Source organism: Theobroma cacao, chromosome 1, assembly GCF_053813885.1.
Source record: "Theobroma cacao isolate CCN51 chromosome 1, ASM5381388v1, whole genome shotgun sequence".
Lineage (NCBI taxonomy): Eukaryota > Viridiplantae > Streptophyta > Magnoliopsida > Malvales > Malvaceae > Theobroma > Theobroma cacao.
This window is the reverse complement of record NC_142639.1, coordinates 1,287,862-1,306,068: the sequence shown is the minus strand read 5'-3', so window position 1 is coordinate 1,306,068 and position 18,207 is coordinate 1,287,862. Positions and strand designations below refer to the sequence as shown.

The 18,207-nt window shown below is 35.9% G+C and overlaps 4 protein-coding genes across 9 annotated transcripts; all 4 read left to right on the top strand.

The window, feature by feature from the left end:
• Positions 1–341: 341 nt before the first annotated feature.
• LOC18610866 (AAA-ATPase At2g18193-like) lies at positions 342–2,498 on the top strand. Of its 2 annotated transcripts, none has more exons than XM_007046777.3 (2): positions 342–1,489; positions 1,894–2,498. In XM_007046777.3, the coding sequence occupies exons 1-2, from the start codon at positions 503–505 to the stop codon at positions 2,428–2,430; spliced, it is 1,524 nt and encodes a 507-aa protein (XP_007046839.3). In that variant the 5' UTR covers positions 342–502; the 3' UTR covers positions 2,431–2,498. The 2 variants fall into 2 exon arrangements, with proteins under 2 accessions (XP_007046839.3, XP_007046840.3); XM_007046778.3 differs by having other exon boundaries at positions 343–1,489; positions 1,891–2,498.
• A 301-nt stretch (positions 2,499–2,799) lies between these two features.
• On the top strand, positions 2,800–6,601 carry ZAR1 (HOPZ-ACTIVATED RESISTANCE 1). Of its 3 annotated transcripts, none has more exons than XM_018124948.2 (2): positions 2,800–3,206; positions 3,851–6,601. In XM_018124948.2, exon 2 carries the CDS (start codon positions 3,860–3,862, stop codon positions 6,413–6,415), a length of 2,556 nt encoding a protein of 851 aa, XP_017980437.2. In that variant the 5' UTR covers positions 2,800–3,206; positions 3,851–3,859; the 3' UTR covers positions 6,416–6,601. The 3 variants fall into 3 exon arrangements, with proteins under 3 accessions (XP_017980437.2, XP_088665405.1, XP_007046838.3); XM_088809279.1 differs by having other exon boundaries at positions 3,792–6,601; XM_007046776.3 differs by having other exon boundaries at positions 2,801–3,206; positions 3,844–6,601.
• A 548-nt stretch (positions 6,602–7,149) lies between these two features.
• PLP3B (thioredoxin domain PLP3B-like protein) lies at positions 7,150–9,866 on the top strand. The gene is made up of 9 exons (XM_007046774.3): positions 7,150–7,267; positions 7,365–7,466; positions 7,951–8,025; positions 8,121–8,168; positions 8,276–8,418; positions 8,558–8,630; positions 8,742–8,803; positions 9,155–9,252; positions 9,330–9,866. Exons 2-9 carry the CDS (start codon positions 7,383–7,385, stop codon positions 9,437–9,439), a joined length of 693 nt encoding a protein of 230 aa, XP_007046836.3. The 5' UTR covers positions 7,150–7,267; positions 7,365–7,382; the 3' UTR covers positions 9,440–9,866.
• Positions 9,605–17,781, top strand: LOC18610863 (phosphatidylinositol/phosphatidylcholine transfer protein SFH12-like). 3 transcript variants are annotated; one of them, XM_088809285.1, is made up of 16 exons: positions 9,605–9,738; positions 9,899–9,987; positions 12,094–12,560; positions 12,669–12,796; positions 13,828–14,080; positions 14,318–14,417; positions 14,536–14,802; positions 15,003–15,080; positions 15,193–15,294; positions 15,373–15,422; positions 15,593–15,692; positions 15,838–15,933; positions 16,105–16,230; positions 16,530–16,635; positions 17,150–17,541; positions 17,689–17,781. In XM_088809285.1, the coding sequence occupies exons 4-16, from the start codon at positions 12,769–12,771 to the stop codon at positions 17,779–17,781; spliced, it is 1,791 nt and encodes a 596-aa protein (XP_088665411.1). In that variant the 5' UTR covers positions 9,605–9,738; positions 9,899–9,987; positions 12,094–12,560; positions 12,669–12,768. The 3 variants fall into 3 exon arrangements, with proteins under 3 accessions (XP_088665411.1, XP_088665417.1, XP_017969295.2); XM_088809291.1 differs by lacking the exons at positions 9,899–9,987; positions 12,094–12,560 and having other exon boundaries at positions 12,745–12,796; XM_018113806.2 differs by lacking the exons at positions 9,899–9,987; positions 12,094–12,560 and having other exon boundaries at positions 9,614–9,738.
• The last annotated feature ends 426 nt before the right edge of the window (positions 17,782–18,207 follow it).

Here is an 18,207-nt window from a genome sequence, read left to right as displayed (position 1 = left end):
AAAAGAATAATTACTTAATTAGTAAAACAAGAATAGTAGTCGGCAGTGTCCCATTATAATTGAGTACGGCAACTTTGCAGCAAGACCTTTCTCAGTCATTTCATAAGCTGCAATAAACGACTGAAAATGGTTTGAGCAGAAAAGTATCGAATTATCAACTTTTACACATTTCTTAGTTCCAAAGGAATGTTGTGAAAATTACGCAAAGAGTTGTCCAAGAACACAAGAATTTACAAGCACAGCAATAAAAAAAAATCCATTAAAAAATAACTTATAATCAATTCACGCTCTTTAAAATTAAATATTTACTATTTTAGTTAGATTTAAAAATTTATTTAACAAGGTATACTAATTATTAATTAAACTATCCTACTGAAACCATAACAAGGATGAAGAGAACGACAGTGATTCTGACTTAGAAAGAGCCTATAAAAACAGTCTCTCGGAGTCTCAGTCATCCTTTCCCACCCAAGCTCTGAACTCTTTGCTTCTGATTCCACAAATGGCTTCCATGTTTTCTTTGTCAGAAATTTCCAAGACTTCATCCACACTGTTCTCTGCCTATGCGTCGTTTGCGGGATCCATGATGCTGGTCCGGTCCATGGCCAATGAACTGATTCCCCACCAGCTCAGATCCTATCTTTTTTCTACGTTTCGTTACTTCTTCACTCCGCTTTCGCCTGACCTCACTCTCGCTATCGATGAGAAATGTGGCATGACCAAGAACCAAGTTTATGAAGCAGCTGAGCTCTATCTCAGCACCAAGATCAGCCCCAAAACAGAGCGCCTCAAAGTCAGCAAAACCAGAAAACAGAAACATTTTACAATCGCCATCGAGAATGGGGAAACAATTGTTGATCAATTCGAAGATGTTAAACTAACATGGAGGCTTGTCTGCACGGAAGGTCAGAAACCTCACTCTGGAGAGAAAAGACTGTTCGAACTCAGCTTCAATAAGAAGCATAGAGAAAAAATATTGGGTTTTTACTTACCTTACGTTTTGGTCAAAGCCGAGGAGATCAGAAATCAAGACCGAATGATAAAGCTTTATAGCCGTCAATGTCCATTCAGTGATGACGACGATGACAGAAGAGGTTCTTGGGGTTCCATAATCTTGGAGCACCCAGCTACTTTTGATACATTGGCTATGGACCCAGATCTGAAGAAGATGATCATTGATGATTTGGAGAGGTTTCTAGGGAGGAAAGAGTATTATAAGAAAGTTGGGAAAGCTTGGAAAAGAGGTTACTTGCTATTTGGTCCTCCTGGTACTGGTAAATCCAGTTTGGTTGCTGCCATGGCTAATTATCTCAAGTTCGATATATATGATTTGGGGCTCAGCAGTGTCCGTTCTGATGCTGAGTTAAGGAGGACACTGCTGTCAACGAGTAACCGGTCTATACTGTTGATTGAAGACATAGATTGCAGCTCTGAGGTTCTCGGACGACAAGTGGGAAAGAAAAACAAAGAGGAACCAGCTAAATCTGGGGTAAGTACTTTTTTCACATTCCAATAACAAAATACTTAAGAACTTTTGATTTTTGACAATTTAATTATCATTTACATGTACACTCCTGGCAAATTTTTGTAACTAAGAATTATTTACTATTTTGGCTGCGATTTAGGCAAATTGTGCTGCTGGATGTCAGCAGAACCCCAGATTTTCTTTTTAGAACTACCTGAAGATCATGGATAATCCACAAAATTATGATAGTTGGAACAACATTTCAATTACACAAAAACGAAAATTATGTTCTAGGAGAGAGACCTAAAAGACATGACTAACAACCTTGTAATTTTACTTGTTTAAGTAGTTGTTCATGAACATGATAAGACATTGCTTTTGCTGACTAAAATGTTGTTTCCTTGGTTTACAATTTTCATGTACAGCAGTTGACGCTTTCGGGTATCCTGAACTGCATCGATGGTTTGTGGTCAAGCTGCGGTGATGAAAGAATCATCGTATTCACAACCAACTACAAGGATCGGATTGACCCTGCTCTGTTGCGTCCTGGTCGAATGGACATGCACATCAACATGTCCTACTGCACCCCTGACGGATTCAAGATCTTAGCTTCTAATTATTTAAACATCAGCAGCAAACACAACCCTTTCTTTGGAGAAATCGATGGCTTGCTAAAGAGTACAGAGGCGACCCCAGCAGAGGTAGCAGAGGAGTTGATGAAAACTGATGATGCTGATGTTGCTCTTCAAGGTCTTGTTAGCTTCCTTAAACGCAAGAGGGATGAAGACAATGAGACCAAGAACAAAGCGACGGATGGTGGTGAAGTTCCACCCTCCATCAGAAGACTGAATGAGATAGTAAGGATTAAGAGATTGAAAACCGATGGGGACAAAAGGAAAATTATGACGACGAAGAGCAAAAGAATGGTAAACGGAGGAAGCGGGTTGAGAAGAATACCGTACTGAAGCAAAATGTACTAGTAAATTTCCATCAGAAATCTTCTTATCAATAAAATACTATTTCAGTTTTGAAACCCTTTAGCCTAGTCTCAGGATTGTGTTCATAAGCTCTTTAATTTTTGACAGTTTATACATATACAAGGAGAAGTCCCTTGGAATCAGAACAAAATGATTGGAGTCCAAAGCTCAAAAGAAAAATGTAAATAAGGCATCTTTCCATCAGAAAATTTTCATATCTTCCACATATAATCCTTTTTTAATCCCAATTCAACGCATGTCATTCAGGATTTCAAGTATTTTCAAGTTGCTTTGTCGGGTTGTCTCTCAAAGAATTTGGCTAAGGGACAAAAAGAAAAAGATAATACAAAGCCAAATTGTTAGAATATGCGACTGTGGCAATGACCAAGAAGTAGAACTAGAAAGAAACTATTATTTCCCAAATGAAGAAACATGGAAAAACTCGAAGTAATTTACAGGACGACAGCATGAAGTCGACTGCTTAGGCGGATGGAAGTTTCTTTTCAGTTTCAGGGCCTTTGGCTAAATTGGCTAAATACGCGTAGTTGACTCTAGTTTTCAGGAGTGTACCATTATGCCCTCATCACGCAAACTTCGAGCGCCGTTCTTTTAAATCAAGGGATAAACCATTGGAAAAGGATTAAAAATTCTTCAAAAATGTTCATATATTAGTGGGTTTTCTTTTCCTTAATTTGAACCAAGCTCCGGAGCCATAGATTTTCTTCGACAAAAGCAATCAAAGCCTTGCCAGGAATTCCTCAACTGTAAGTTTGCTTTGAGGCTTTGATAGTAAACCTTTGCTCTGTTCTTTTCCCTGCATGTGTCTGCTGATTAACATACTGTTATTTTTCTTCTTTTTCATGTTTGATCATGAAATAGTATTTTTATCTTTTGGATTGATCCTCCATTTTGCCATGAAAAGATATAGAGTAATTCCTGGCCATAAGAACTTCCCCGAGAAATCTTAAAGAATCAGCCATAGAGAGGCAAGTCAACCCTTAGCTTTACGCTTAACTTGACCCATAACTTATCTTAAACTTCATTAACATTTTGTTGTGATTGATCGAGCTTCTCAACCTAGTGAGGGAAGGAAGACTGTTGACGACCCTATTTGTTAAATTAGGGTTCTGTTCTAATAGCTGCGGTTGTTTGGTTACTATTGAAGAGCCTGGTGAACATAAGAGAAAAGAAAAAAAAAAAAAAGATGCTTTGGAATAATTACTTCCATGTTTAGCTTTGAATGTTGGTTTGACAGGTTGTTGTCCATTATGAAAATTTAGTGGCTGGTAGCATCATTAACCTCTATATATTTGGATTAGAATTTTTTGTCATTTTGAACTCTTGAACAGATTAGATTATCCAGTGCTCCAAAATTATTGGGTCATTTTTACTTTTTGCAAGGCGAAAGGCGAAAAGCATGGCGGATGCAGTAGTCACTGTGTTCTTGGAAAAGTTGTTAAAAACTCTTGCAGAGGAAGGCCGATACGTGACCGAATTCAGGGATCTGTTTGAAAAACTACAAACTGAGCTTCAATTGATGCAATGCTTCCTCATGGATTCAGATAGGCTGAAGAGGAAGAATCAATCTATACGCAAGATCTTGGCTGATCTTAGAGAGTTGATTTATGAATCTGAAGATATACTAGCGGATTGTCAACTTCAATCCAGGGATGGCAACCAATTCTCCCAAGGCTGGTTAGCATGTTTCTCTCCAACAAAGCTTCATTTCAAGTACCAAAGTGGAAAGCGTCTCAAGGAAATCATTGAGAAAATTACCAGCATCAAACAAAACATCTCATCTTTGCTTGGAGGGCCTCTCTTGTTCCAGCCAGAGGTCACAAATGCACAGGAGCAAATACCCAGGTGGAGCTCTCAGGTGTATGATCACACTCAAGTGGTTGGACTAGAAGCTGACACTCAAAAGATTAAAGACTGGATATTTGAAGCGGCTCGTGAAGGGTCTCAGGACATACTAGCAATTGGAGTTGTTGGCATGGGCGGCTTGGGCAAGACAACAATTGCTCAGAAAGTTTTCAATGAGAGAGAAATAGAGCGTCACTTTGACAGAAGAGTGTGGGTTTCTGTTTCTCAAACATTCACTGAGGAACAAATTATGAGAAGTATGTTGAATACTTTGGGAGAGGCAAGTGCGAAAGATGATGCAAATGAACTGTTGAAGAAAATAAACCAATATCTCTTGGGGAAGAGGTATTTGATTGTGATGGATGATGTGTGGAGTGAAGATGTTGTCTGGTGGCAACGAATTTGTCAGGGGCTGCCCAAAGGAAATGGTAGTTGTATCATCATCACAACGAGGATTGAAAAGGTTTCACGAAAGATGGGAGTGAAGGAAGTAAGGATCCATAGGCCTAAATTCCTAAATGAAGATTATAGTTGGCTTCTATTTCGAAAAATAGCTTTTGCTGCAAGTGATGGAAATTGCATTTACCCTGATCTGGAGGATGTTGGAAAAGAGATTGTAGAGAAGTGTAAGGGTCTTCCCTTGGCCATCAAAGCTGTCGGAGGAATGATGCTTTGTAAAACTCCATATTATCGTGAATGGAGGCGTATTGCAAACCATTTTCGAGATGAATTGATAGAAAATGATAACTCTGTGATGGCCTCACTGCAATTGAGCTATGATGAGCTCCCTTCTTACTTGAAGTCATGCTTCCTCAGCTTCTCTCTTTATCCAGAGGACTGTGTCATAACAAAAGAGCAACTAGTTCATTGTTGGATTGGCGAGGGATTTGTCCCATTGAGGAGTGGTAGATCTTCAACTGATGCCGGAGAAGATTGTTTCTCAGGGTTAACAAATCGGTGTTTGGTAGAGGTAGTCGACAAGAATTATCATGGAACAATTTCTACTTGCAAAATGCATGATATGGTTCGTGATTTGGTCCTTAAAATAGCAGAAGAGGATGCATTTTACACACAGAAAAGTCTTAATTGCCGCCATGTGGGAATTAGTAACAACATGGATAAAGGCCAACTTTCTGAAAATCAAAAGTTGAGGGGATTAGTATCCACAACCAAAACCAGCGAGGTGAACAAGATTGAATCAAGCATTGCAAAAAAATTCAGTGAATGTCGGTACTTGAGAGTTTTGGATGTTTCCAAATCAATCTTTGAATTGCCTCTCAGTAGCCTGCTATATTATATTGGCTCACTCCAACATCTAACTTATCTGAGTTTAAGCAACACTCATCCTTTGATTGAACTCCCAGCTTCGTTAGAAAAGCTCAGTAACCTTCAGATTTTGGATGTGAGTTATTGTCAAAACTTGAAAATTTTGCCTCATTACCTCATCACTTTCAAGAAGCTCAAGGTCTTAAATGTAAGTCATTGCGGTTCACTTCAATGCTTGCCAAAAGGCTTGGGAAGGCTGTCAAACCTTGAAGTTTTGTTGGGTTTTAGACCTGCAAGATCTGATCATGGTTGTCGGCTTGGAGAATTAAGAAATTTGACACAATTGAGGACACTCGGATTACTTCTGACTCATGGTGATGAAGTTGGAGACAGCGAGGTCAATGCAATGGTGAACCTTCAAGATTTGGAAAATCTGTTCATAAGTTGCTTTGACAGTCATGGGAGTGATCTCACCTCAAAACTCGACAAACTCTGTCCTCCACAGCAACTCCATGAGCTATCTCTGCAATTCTATCCAGGAAAGATAAGTCCTATATGGCTCAACCCTATAGCACTCCCTCTGCTCAAATACCTTTCAATCTCATTCGGAAACCTCGCAAACATGCATCAGAACTTTCGGGGTGACAACAGCATTGTCTGGAAAATCGAAGGCTTAATGTTGGAAGCTCTATCAGATTTGGAGCTGCACTGGGGGATGTTGCAACAAGTGATGCCAACCTTGAAAATCGTGAATGTTAGTTGGTGTCCAGAACTAGTGTCTTTCCCAATCGAGGATGCTGGATTCAGAGGTGGAGTCTGGACCAAGGAAGAGCGTAGGACCTAAAAAGTTTAGAACTAATGCCATTCATGTGATGAGGAACCTTTGGTCTGTTTTCTTTCTTCTTTGTAATGACCAGAACCATTGATTGATCAAACATTTGAATCACTGTGCTCAAACTCAAATTGCTGCAGATGCAGTTGTTGGAGAGATAACACTATATTTCTGGGCATATACTAACCAATTACAATATTTTGTGGTATATTTTAACTATTTTGGTGGTAAGAATAAGAGAGTTTTATAAGAGAAAAACAAAAATGATCAATGCACCCCTCCAAGGATGAGTTGGGGCCAAAAGATTAACAACCTAAGGTGATTTTTTTTATATGTTTTAAATATTAAATATAAATGGTCAAGATAATATCACGTGTCTTTAATTTTAATTATAATTGTTCAAGTTTGCATTAATATATTTACTCTAAAAAAACCATGCTAATTAAAAAGTTATTTATAGTTAATACATAAACAATCGAGATGATATCACGTGTCTCAATCGTAATAGAAATATATCTTAAATTGTTTCTATTACTGTCAAAATCCTTAAAACTTTCATCTAAAATATCAATTATAACTTGTGTTCAACAATCGTAGAAATTTAAGACCCAAAAAAAGATAGAGGCGTCTATGGATCTATAGGCTTGCAATGAGTCTCAAGACAACCCACTATTTAGGCCGAGATTGGATTTGGCTACCAAAAGTTTGGGCCTTTAGGAGGTATGATTTAGGCTGCTCAGGCCCACAGAAACTCCACCGTCTAAGCCGGTGCGTTCGGCTTAGACCTTTTTCTTCCTCCAAATTTTTTTAAAGATTCCATTTTTCTTCGTTTCGATTTTCTGTCAGTCTTGTCCAAAACATCCGGTAGGTGAAATTCTATTCCGGATCTGCTTGCTTCAAGATCCTTTCCATCGAAGACTCGTTTTTTTTTATGTTAATGTTTTTGGTTTTTTCTTTGTAGTCTTTCAGAGGAGGAGAAATGGATCCGAATTCAGTTAAATCGACTTTGTCTAATTTAGCATTTGGGAATGTAATGGCAGCAGCTGCTCGTGACTATCAGAAGGTTGTCTTCTTCTCTCATTTTTCTCTTCATTTTGGGTTCTTTTTTGATGGGATTCCTTTTTTTTTTTTCTTTTTTCTTTTGTTAATGGATTTAGCTCCTTGCCTTTGTTAGGGCAGTTTTTTACTGTTTAAGTCACTGAGGTGACCGTAATTTTGTTAGAGAAGTTGGAAAGATTAACTTGTGCTTGTAGGTAGTGCGTAAAGTTATGCAATTGAATTCATGGTTGTTCAAATTCTATATTCTTTTTTTGTATCTCGCACAGTTCAAAGATTCTATTTTGGATTTCAAAATTGGGCTTCGAAGGGTTAGCTGGGAACTGTAAATTTGTGATTTTGATTGATCCGATGATAATTTTAGAAGGGTCTAAGGCAGATTGACATGCCTTAGCTGTGAGAGTTTGATGTCTGATTGACCAAGTTAGCGGGTAATGAAATAGTTATGCCAAGTGTTATGTGTTTAATTTATCAATGTAATGATCATACAGGAGCTGCTTGCCCAAGAGAAGGCACAGTCATCAACTTCAGTTAACCAGGAGGTTGACCTTGATGAGCTGATGGACGTAAGTCTTTTAAGGCTTTCTGCATTTAGGGAGCATCTTTGCTCTAGACAATGTTATTCTGCTTTTATGTAGGCTCATGTGCTTCTTTTATACAGGATCCCGAGCTGGAAAAATTGCATGCTGACAGGATTGCAGCTCTCAAGGTTAGAACTTTAATAGTAATTCTTAATTTGACATGATGAAATATGGTCTATCAATCTGGGGATAGGCATTCTGAACTCGGTAATCACAGTAGGATTTATTTGAATAGAAAGAAGCTGAAAAGCGAGAAGCACTAAAGAGGCAAGGGCACGGAGAGTACAGGGAGATTAGTGAAGGAGATTTCTTGGGTGAAGTCACTGGAACTGAGAAAGTGATTTGCCACTTCTACCATAAGGAGTTCTATCGATGCAAGTAAAGTTTTTACTTTTCTCTGTCTGTCTGTAACACATACACATACACATGAAATGACCTACATGCTTGCATGAACACACTGTGCACGCTCAATCGTTAATGTGTCAGACTTATTGGGTATTATATATGGATAACACAGGATAATGGATAAGCATCTGAAGGCCCTTGCACTTAAGCATCTGGATACAAAGTTCATCAAGCTGGATGCTGAGGTGAGCATCAACAAGCTTTTGCTGTTTCTAAATCTTGATAGAGATTTTTCACATTTAATTCTGGCTTTGTTTTTCTTCATTGCCAACATAAGATTCTGATTTTTGTGGCAGAATGCACCTTTCTTTGTTACCAAACTTGCAGTCCAAACTTTGCCTTGTGTTATAATTTTCAGGTCAGCAATCTCTTATGCCATTTGACTCTTTTTGTGCCTTAAAGGGAAAGGAAGAGAAAGAAAAAAGCTACATTTATAGGATGCAGAAAAAGAAGATTTATGCTTCATTATTGTTAAGTTGCTTTATAATTTTCTATTTTTTCTTTCTTCTACCCACAGAATTAAGCAATTATTATCGATAAGGAATAGTGACCAACCCAGTTAAATATTGAAGGATTAGCCAACTGTAGATGCAGAATCCACATCCTAGTAATCTTTCTGTTGAGTTTTGGCATAAATATTAAGAAATAAAAACAATGATATCTCTTTTATCATATCAGTCTAACTTGAAGAATTGCAATTTTCGGGCAGAAAAGGGATTGCAGTAGATAGGTTGGTTGGGTTTCAAGATCTTGGAGGGAAAGATGATTTTGGTACCAGAACACTTGAGGTTGTACTGATAAAGAAAGGTAATGCCTTTGTCTAGTTCAACTTGCAATTTACAGCATGTAGCAGTATCTGAAACCTGATATATATCATTTTACAGGTATAATTAGTGAGAAGAAAAGTGATGAAGATGATGATGATAACAATTATGATGAGAGTAGGCGCAAAACAGTGCGATCTTCTATGAATCATGACTCTGATTCTGACTGAAAGTTAAAAAAATAAAATTGCAGTTTTCTTTCTAGTTTTGTCCATTGTTTATCAACTGTGTATGGTGATTGTCAATTAAATTTTGGTTCCTTATCTCAAGAATTTCAGTTTGCACGCCCATAGTTGAATAGGAACAGGTTCACATCAGCTGCTAAGCGCTAGTAAGTACAAAGTCTCTTGGATTCGTGCTGAAGTTCAGCCGAGATGGCGTGATTCTGCAAATTTGAAGTTGGAATCCTAGTGGAAAAGAGAGGGAAGCTTGAGGGACAGACAATTTACCATGTGATACTTACTAAGTGGTAGGCTTGCTTTATCGCCATAAAGGTCATTGATGTATGTTTCTAGAGTTTGCCAGGTTCTGCATCAAGTCGTACAACATTTGTTTTGATATTCAAGTGCTGCTGTAACTTGCAGCTAGTTCTTATCATTCTATTTATGAATTGTGCTCTCCTCACTTAGGATGCAATTTTATGAATTTGCGGCTACCTCATGATTGGCCACACTCAATTGGCAGATGAGGTCCAGAGCAGCCATGACTGCAATTTAAGGTTCATCCTCGCGTGGAGTGCTTTGTGTGCTCTAGTGTATCTCTCTTTGTTTCCTTCTTCCAGCATGCCACCTCTTTCTTCTTTCCTTTCCTGGAAGGACTCTCAAGACCAGGGATGGTAATGGGTACTTGGATATAGGGCACCCACGAATACCCGACTCGATTATATAAGGTTAAGGTATCTTATAATTGAGTTTGGGATGGATTCGAGTAATGATTTCACTACTTGTATCGGGTTTGGGTAGGGTTCGGGTACCATCACTTGGGTACCCGTTACTCGAATACGATTGCTATTTATAAATATATTATTATTATTTTAACAATTAAATTAAAAATTTACAAGTTTTACTAATTTTACATGTAATTTTTTTTTGTTAAAAACTAACAAATATATAAAAAGCATGGTTACTCTAATTATTAATATCATGATATTAATATATTTAAATTAAAAAATTATTATATTATTAATTATGTTTGAATAATATGAATAGTATATCATATTATAAAAAATATAATTATTATATATATATATATTTAATATAAATATATTTATTTTTTATTTTGTGTTAACATTATAAAAATTATGAATTATAAACTTATTAATTATAATATATATCATTATTTATATAATTTTATAATATATATATATATATATATATTTAAAGAAAGCTTTTGAGATTATAATAGTTTTAGAACTTAAGTGTTTTTTATTTAATTTTATGAAATTAAAAATAAATTCATATAATTAATTAAATTAATTCATGAAACTATTATTATTAATAAACTTGTAATGTCTTTTAATATATATAGTTTATATATTGTGTTAATTTATAAAAAATATAATTATTATATATATATATATACTAAAATATTTTTAGTATACATATACACGTTAAATATAAACATATTTATTTTTTATTTTGTGTTAACATTATAAAATTATAATTTATAAAATTATTAATTATAATATATACAACTTACTTTATATAAACTTATATAAATTTAAAGAGAAGTTGTGAAATTAGAATAGTTATAAAATTTAATTATTTTTTAATTTTATATAATTAAGGATAAATTCATATAATTAATTAAATTAATTTATAAAAATATAATTATTAATTAATTTGTAATGTCTTTTAATATATATACTTTATATATATATATATATATTAGATTCATTTATAAGGAATATAATTAGTATTATATATATTAAAATATTTTTGATGTGTGTGTATATATATATATATATATATATACACACTTTAAATATAAATATATTTAGTTTTTATTTTATGTTAACATTAACAAAATTATAACTAATAAAATTATTAATTACAATATATACTTTTGATTTTATAAACTTATAATATATAAATTTAAGGAAACTTATGAAATTAGAATAGTTAATTGGGTAATTGAGTATTCATAAAAAAAAATTTAATAATTTTTTATTTAATAAGGCATTTGAACGGATTAGGATAATTATAAGCAGTGAGAATGTATTAGGGTTAGAATTAGGATAATAATTTTTAAAATTATTTAAAATAGTTAATAAAATTAAGATATTTAATTTTTAATAAAATTAAAATATTTGATTTTAAATAAAGTTAAAATTTAAGTATTTTAAAATTAACAGTACTTTACCTGTTGACATCCCTACTCAGGACCAGGTACAAGTTCTGAGGCTGAGAATTATACTCCCCACCCTTCCTGACCAATCCTTTCTGTAATTATTGATCATCATGATTTGTCACGTTTCTTTGCCCAATTTGGCTTCCCTTGCGTTGGACCCTTTCCGGTTCCCACCTTCCTTGAACTTGCCATTAAAATGGTTAGCGTAAGAACCCGGACTAGATCCAATGGTTCAACCAATCCTGTGATGGAAAACTGTTTGTTGGTCAGGGTTGGACTTCCCATTGGACTAACCTAGACAAAACATAACACAACAAGACGTCAAAGGGAGATGGCAACTAGCTAGTTTCCTTGTGATTATGTTTATGTCTTAGCAAATAACTAAAATATGTTTAATTTTGAATTTTTATTTCCCCAAAATCAACCACAAAAAAGAAAAGAGAAAAGAAATATAAAGTACCCATTTCCCATCCAGGAAGAAAGTTAGGGCCTAACGAATCCAAAACGTTGCAGAGGCAAATCCCGAATGATTTTTGGCGCGAAAAGAGGAAACGACCGTTTGGTTAAGAACTTAGACTTTTTTAGACTTCAGATAGACCCGACACCCCTGTACAAGAAATTTTGAATGGAGAGGCCTTGCATTTCGCATTCAAAATTCCTCAAGGCATAAAACCATTATCTTGGAAACCAACCGTAGCTGCTGTTGAGGAAGTCGAGACTTGGTCAAACATCATCAAGGGGGCAAATTCCCCAAAAAAAGAAACCAACCCACATTCCCTTAAACATTAACAAAAAACATTACCAGATGTTCTCTTTGTTTGGTACGTCGTGTCTGGCTCATTGTCTCTCCTCCATTTTCGAAGGACTCTACAAAAACCCACTGAAAAGTTAGCTTTCTCTGATATTATTCTCCCCCCCTTCCCTCGTTCCCAATTTGCAGAGGTAGATATTGCTTTCTTTTTTTCTTCCTCTAAGTTTTTGGTCTTGGGTTCTGGTTCTTTTTCCATTTTCCAATCTATTTTGATGGTAATATGAATGTATGTTGTGCAGGCATTTGGGTCCTGGGATCAATAGATATATATGAGTGCTTGATTCTTCTGCCCTTTACTGTTGCTCTCCTGTACAGGGCAAATTTCCCACGCCTTCGACAATGTCTGATGTTCTATGTCCAAACCCAGGTCATCGTCTTAACCCATTCCGTCTCTTCGTTCTGTTTTGTATTATGTTGTTAGGATGTCCAAGCATGTTTAGATGTTCTGTCAACAGGAATAGGTGGGGCGGCATGAATGTTAGCTAGTTATAATCATTTAGACATTTTTGGATGTTTTGATTTATATCTTAATGTACTGCTGCTTATCTTTGCGGCCTCTGTCTCTCATGTACATTTGTAGCAGGTTCTCTTGATGCCATCTAGAATTCTATTTTATTTAATTTAATTTTTCTAATTTAGTTAGCTTAGGATTTTATTTTCTTTATTTTATTTAGATTAGGATTTTTTTAATTTTATTATTTGAGTAGGCTAGTTCTATTTAGAAATACAATACTTATTTTATTTAAATTTCTTGTTAACTATTTTAATTGTATTAAATTTCAAAAAAAAAAATACTCAAATTGTATTAGACAACTGGACGTAAAGTTTTATTAGGATTTGTGCCTATAATACTAATTTATTTTAACAACATTCAAATTGAGAATAAATAAAGAATATTTTCTTTAGACATGAGTGCTTATTTCTCTAGATTTTTTTCAAAAGTGTAAGAGGTTCTAGTATTTTTAACTTGACCAACCAAAGTGGGAATTTAGTTATTTTTCATCTTAGTGGGGTTTTCTAATCTTGCTCAGGTATCTTCACAACGCCCTGATGTTATCTCTGCTGCTCTTGTTCCTTGAAATGGAATCTCAGCTATCCGAAAGAGGATGCTGAATGTTGATTTGCATGAATATTTGGGGCATAATTGTAATGGCATTCGGGTGTACACTGTTTTATTGTTATTTGTTAACGGGTGAATCAAACCAAAACTTAATCTTGGAGTGCATGGGGAGCATTTGGAATAATTTCAGTTTTTATTATATTGAACATGCTTTTTTTTTTCTGCTCATTTTTTGGACTTGCTGCTGCAAAATTATATGGGAATTAAGACCCTTTTGTGCTAGCCTACTTTTCTGTCTGTTGTTAGATGGTTAATGTTAATAATTGTTCATTCTACAGCATCTGATAGTGATGCCTATGAGGAAGAAAAGAAGACCAGAATGGGATCGTTGAGGAAGGCAGCTATCAGTGCCTCCAACAAATTCAGGAATTCTTTGTCAAAGAAAGGTAGGAGGAGCAGTAAAGTAATGTCCGTGGAAATTGAGGATGTGCATGATGCAGAGGAGTTGCAGGCTGTTGATGCCTTACGTCAGGCACTTATATTGGAGGAACTGCTGCCAGCAAAACATGATGATTATCATATGTTGCTCAGGTTTCTTTTTGTCCTCCTGTTTCATCTTTGATGTTGTAGATAAATTCATTGTTCGATATGTCTACTTGGCTGTTTTATTCAAATGAAGAACTTAGTAAGGCAACTGCAAATGCGATTATTGCTGTTGCTGTTGTAGTATCTAAAGTTTTTATATGACGGTTTATTACAAACATATAGAAATGGTTTGAATTTGTCATGTACTTATTAACCTCTGAATGTACCCCTCTGATAATGCAGGTTCTTGAAGGCCAGAAAATTTGACATTGAGAAAACAAAGCAAATGTGGTCTGATATGCTCCAGTGGAGGAAAGAATTTGGTACAGACACAATTATGGAGGTATTCCTCTTAGAAATAAGCTCTGGAAGCCAGAATTCTGCTATTTGTTTACGTTTCCTTTCATATTTTGTTTCTCTTAAAACTGCCCCATCATTTCCATTTTCTGCTCTTTGTTCAGGACTTTGAGTTCAAGGAACAGAGTGAAGTAGTGGAATATTATCCCCAAGGGTACCATGGAGTAGATAAGGAAGGACGACCAGTGTACATAGAGAGAATAGGCCTAGTAGATGCTACCAAGCTCATGCAAGTGACAACCATGGACCGCTATCTCAAATACCACGTAAAGGAGTTTGAGAGGGCCTTTGATGTTAAGTTTCCAGCTTGCTCTATCGCAGCCAAGAAGCACATTGACCAAAGCACAACCATCTTGGATGTGCAAGGAGTGGTAAGTGAGAACAATATTCACTATGATACAAGAATTTGATCAATTAATCACTATAAGGTGCTCTAATGACTGCAAAATTTCCAGCTCTAACCTCCCAAAATCTTATTTTCAAAAGTACAACTGTGTATTCTGACCAAAGAAAATATATAACTCATGTATGAGAGAACACCCACTTGGTTAATTTCGAGTTAATGGAACAGGGTCTTAAAAGCTTCACCAAAGCTGCAAGGGAACTTATCACTCGTCTTCAGAAGACTGATGGTGACAATTATCCTGAGGTACCAATTTCCTTAGTATTGTTCTTGCATAATAGCTAAGTTTTGGTTTTGGTTGTGACTTTTAAATGTAGATGATCGATTTATGATGTGCAAATTGTCACCTTTTCTGCAGACCTTGAACCGCATGTTCATCATCAATGCAGGTTCTGGATTTAGAATGTTGTGGAACTCTGTCAAGTCTTTCCTTGATCCTAAGACCACAGCCAAGATCCATGTAAGCATATGCTTCCTCTGACTGAATTTGCTTCTCTTAACTAATGGAAATTAACCAATAAGATGTATTATATACCAGGTTCTTGGCAACAAATACCAGAGCAAGTTGCTTGAAATAATTGATGCTAGGTATGTTCCCATTAGACGATCCAAGTTTGCTTATATTTCATTTTGTATGTTTGCCTTTCTGATTTTGTCTCATCAAACGTTAACATTCACTGCTGCAAATATTTTCCTGGTCTCGCTTTTTATTCTTTTGCTAATTTCTCTTCTTTTTTCCTGGTCTGGCTCTATCTCAGTGAGTTGCCAGAATTTTTTGGAGGTACTTGCACTTGCGCTGATCATGGAGGCTGCATGCTTTCTGACAAGGGCCCATGGAAGGACCCAGAGATCTTGAAGGTGCCCCACAACTATCTTTTAGTTGCATTCTTCTTTTTATTTGTTTTTTTTTTTTTTTTTTTGTCTCAGTTGCAATCATATAATTGTCTTTGTATAGTTTGTTTTCCAGTTACAAGGCACTTTTAACCAATTCTTTCACTTGCAGATGGTTCAAAATGGTGAACATAAATGCACAAAGAAATCTCAGGCTCAAAGCACTGAAGAGAAGACAATTTCTGAGGAAGAGACCATGCTCTCAAAGGTTCCACTTGCTCAATGAGCATGCCCTTGTCTGTCCCTTTTTACCCCCTATTTTGATGTGTCCCTGAATTATAAACATGTTGCATGTTGACTATCTATTTTTCTTAATTCAGTGGCTTTTCTTTTCTATCTTCTTTTCATTGATTGACTGAGTAGTTTGTTTCACATACAGTCTACTCATGCCTGTGACTCCTCGGATGTTGAGGCAGCTTCAGATGCAGGAAATAAACAATCTCTTTCCTCTGAACATTCAACAAATGATATTGAGCGTCCGGAACTCTCTCCTGTTAAAGAAAAAGTAAGTTTGCGTCCTCCTTACTCAATATTGTCAACAATTAAGGGGTTTCAGGCTTTCAGTCAGCATCTACTGGTGCCAACGTTGACCTCAAAGTTGAATCAAGTTGTTGAAAATTCCAGTGCCAACAAAGTACCCAAGTCCTAGATTTCTTGACCTGATTGAGTTTATTAGCTTTTCCTTCTTTCTTCCTCCCATTTCTTCTTATTTCACTCTGAAACTTCATTTTGTTGTGGTTGTATTGTGAAAGCTACTATATTTTTGCCACCATTTTTCTTTGTTCTGATAAATAAATCTCACAGGTACAAATGAGCCAACCTGAGAAATGTGTCCCAGTGGTTGATAAACCTGTGGATTTAGCTTGTCAGGACAAAATGCAGAATGAAAATTTTGCTGCCCTATCAAAAGGTATTTGGCCTACTCAGATTATTACATCTATTTATTTTCATATTAATACCAAAAATAAAAAAACAAAGCTGCTTTCAGAGGCTATTTGCTCTGCATGTTCCCCAATTTAGTTTGATTATTCATATTGTTATGAACCCCTCTTATGTTTTTCAATATAAATTCTTTTCATTACAAGGACATCTAAAACTACAGAGTTCGGTATCAGGGACAGAACACTTGTTTATGTATATGATATCAATACAACTATTCTTCATTTTTAATTCTTTTTCTGATGAAGGAAATATAAGGATATTGATATTTTCATTTCTCTCAATTATTATTATTTTTTATGGAATAAATTATATTGAAGGTATTTTTCTTTTTCGAGTCCATTGATCGAAGCAATTTTTTATTCATGTATGCTCACCAGAATCTGGAAAGATGAATGCCTTGGTTTCTTAGATCAGATACTTCCTTAATGTGAGTCTAAACTGAATTACAAAAGGTGCTAAGGTTTCTATCGTTGCAATGGCAGATTCTTATGCTACGCAAGAAAGTGGCAAGGTTCCTGATGGGCCTAGCTCTCATCTTTTCACTGGTGTCATGACCTTTGTTATGGGTATTGCCACCATGATCAGAGTGACACGCAACATGCCCAGGAAGCTCACTGATGCCAACATTTACTCCAGTCCTGTTTACTGTGATGACACAGATGTTAAGAGCCAGGAACCTTCAGACAACTTAACCCCAGCAGCCATCTCCACTGCTGAATTGATGTCTGTCATGAAACGTATGGCTGAGTTGGAAGAGAGAGTAAGTGTTATGAACATGAAAACTACAACAATGCCCCCGGAGAAGGAGGAGATGCTGAATTCTGCACTAAACCGGGCTGATGCCTTGGAGCAAGAGCTTATGGCAACTAAGAAGGTAAACATCTCGCTGCTTTTGCTGAAATTATTAATAAACCACCAGATTAGCACAAGGTATACTTGTAAAACATCAATCCCTGATTACCTATCTGGGTCATTTTCAATCATTTTTAACACTTAAAAGTGATTGCAATTGCTATTTCAGGCTCTAGAAGACTCGTTTGCTCAACAGCAAGAGCTCGTGGCATATCTGGACAAAAAGAAGAAACGGAAGAAGAGGACTTTGGTAAGCTGTTAAGACCATAGCATTTGCCCATTCATCTTTTGTTTATGAACAGTATAATTAATTTACATGAAGTTGTCTCACTTTTCCAAATCAATCTGCTTGTTTTCTACAGTTCTGGTGAAGAAAGAAAAGCTGGATGCTGACAGATGCTCAGGAAACAGGCGGTGGGGTAATTCATTTTTAGAAGGCGGCCACACCCCCTCACCCCAAATGCACTCTAGTCTAACATTCCACTCATGAAATGCAACTGAAAAAGTTTTGTTCATATATAAATTTCATTTGAATCGGCCTGTATATATCAATGTACATATCAATATAAATGTTGGCAGGCACGTGTTTGATCATATATTTTTAATGTCCCTCAAAAGGAGGAAATGAAAGTCCCCTGGATGCATGCACGGGATATATATCAAGTGGTAATCTCCATTCTCAATTCCT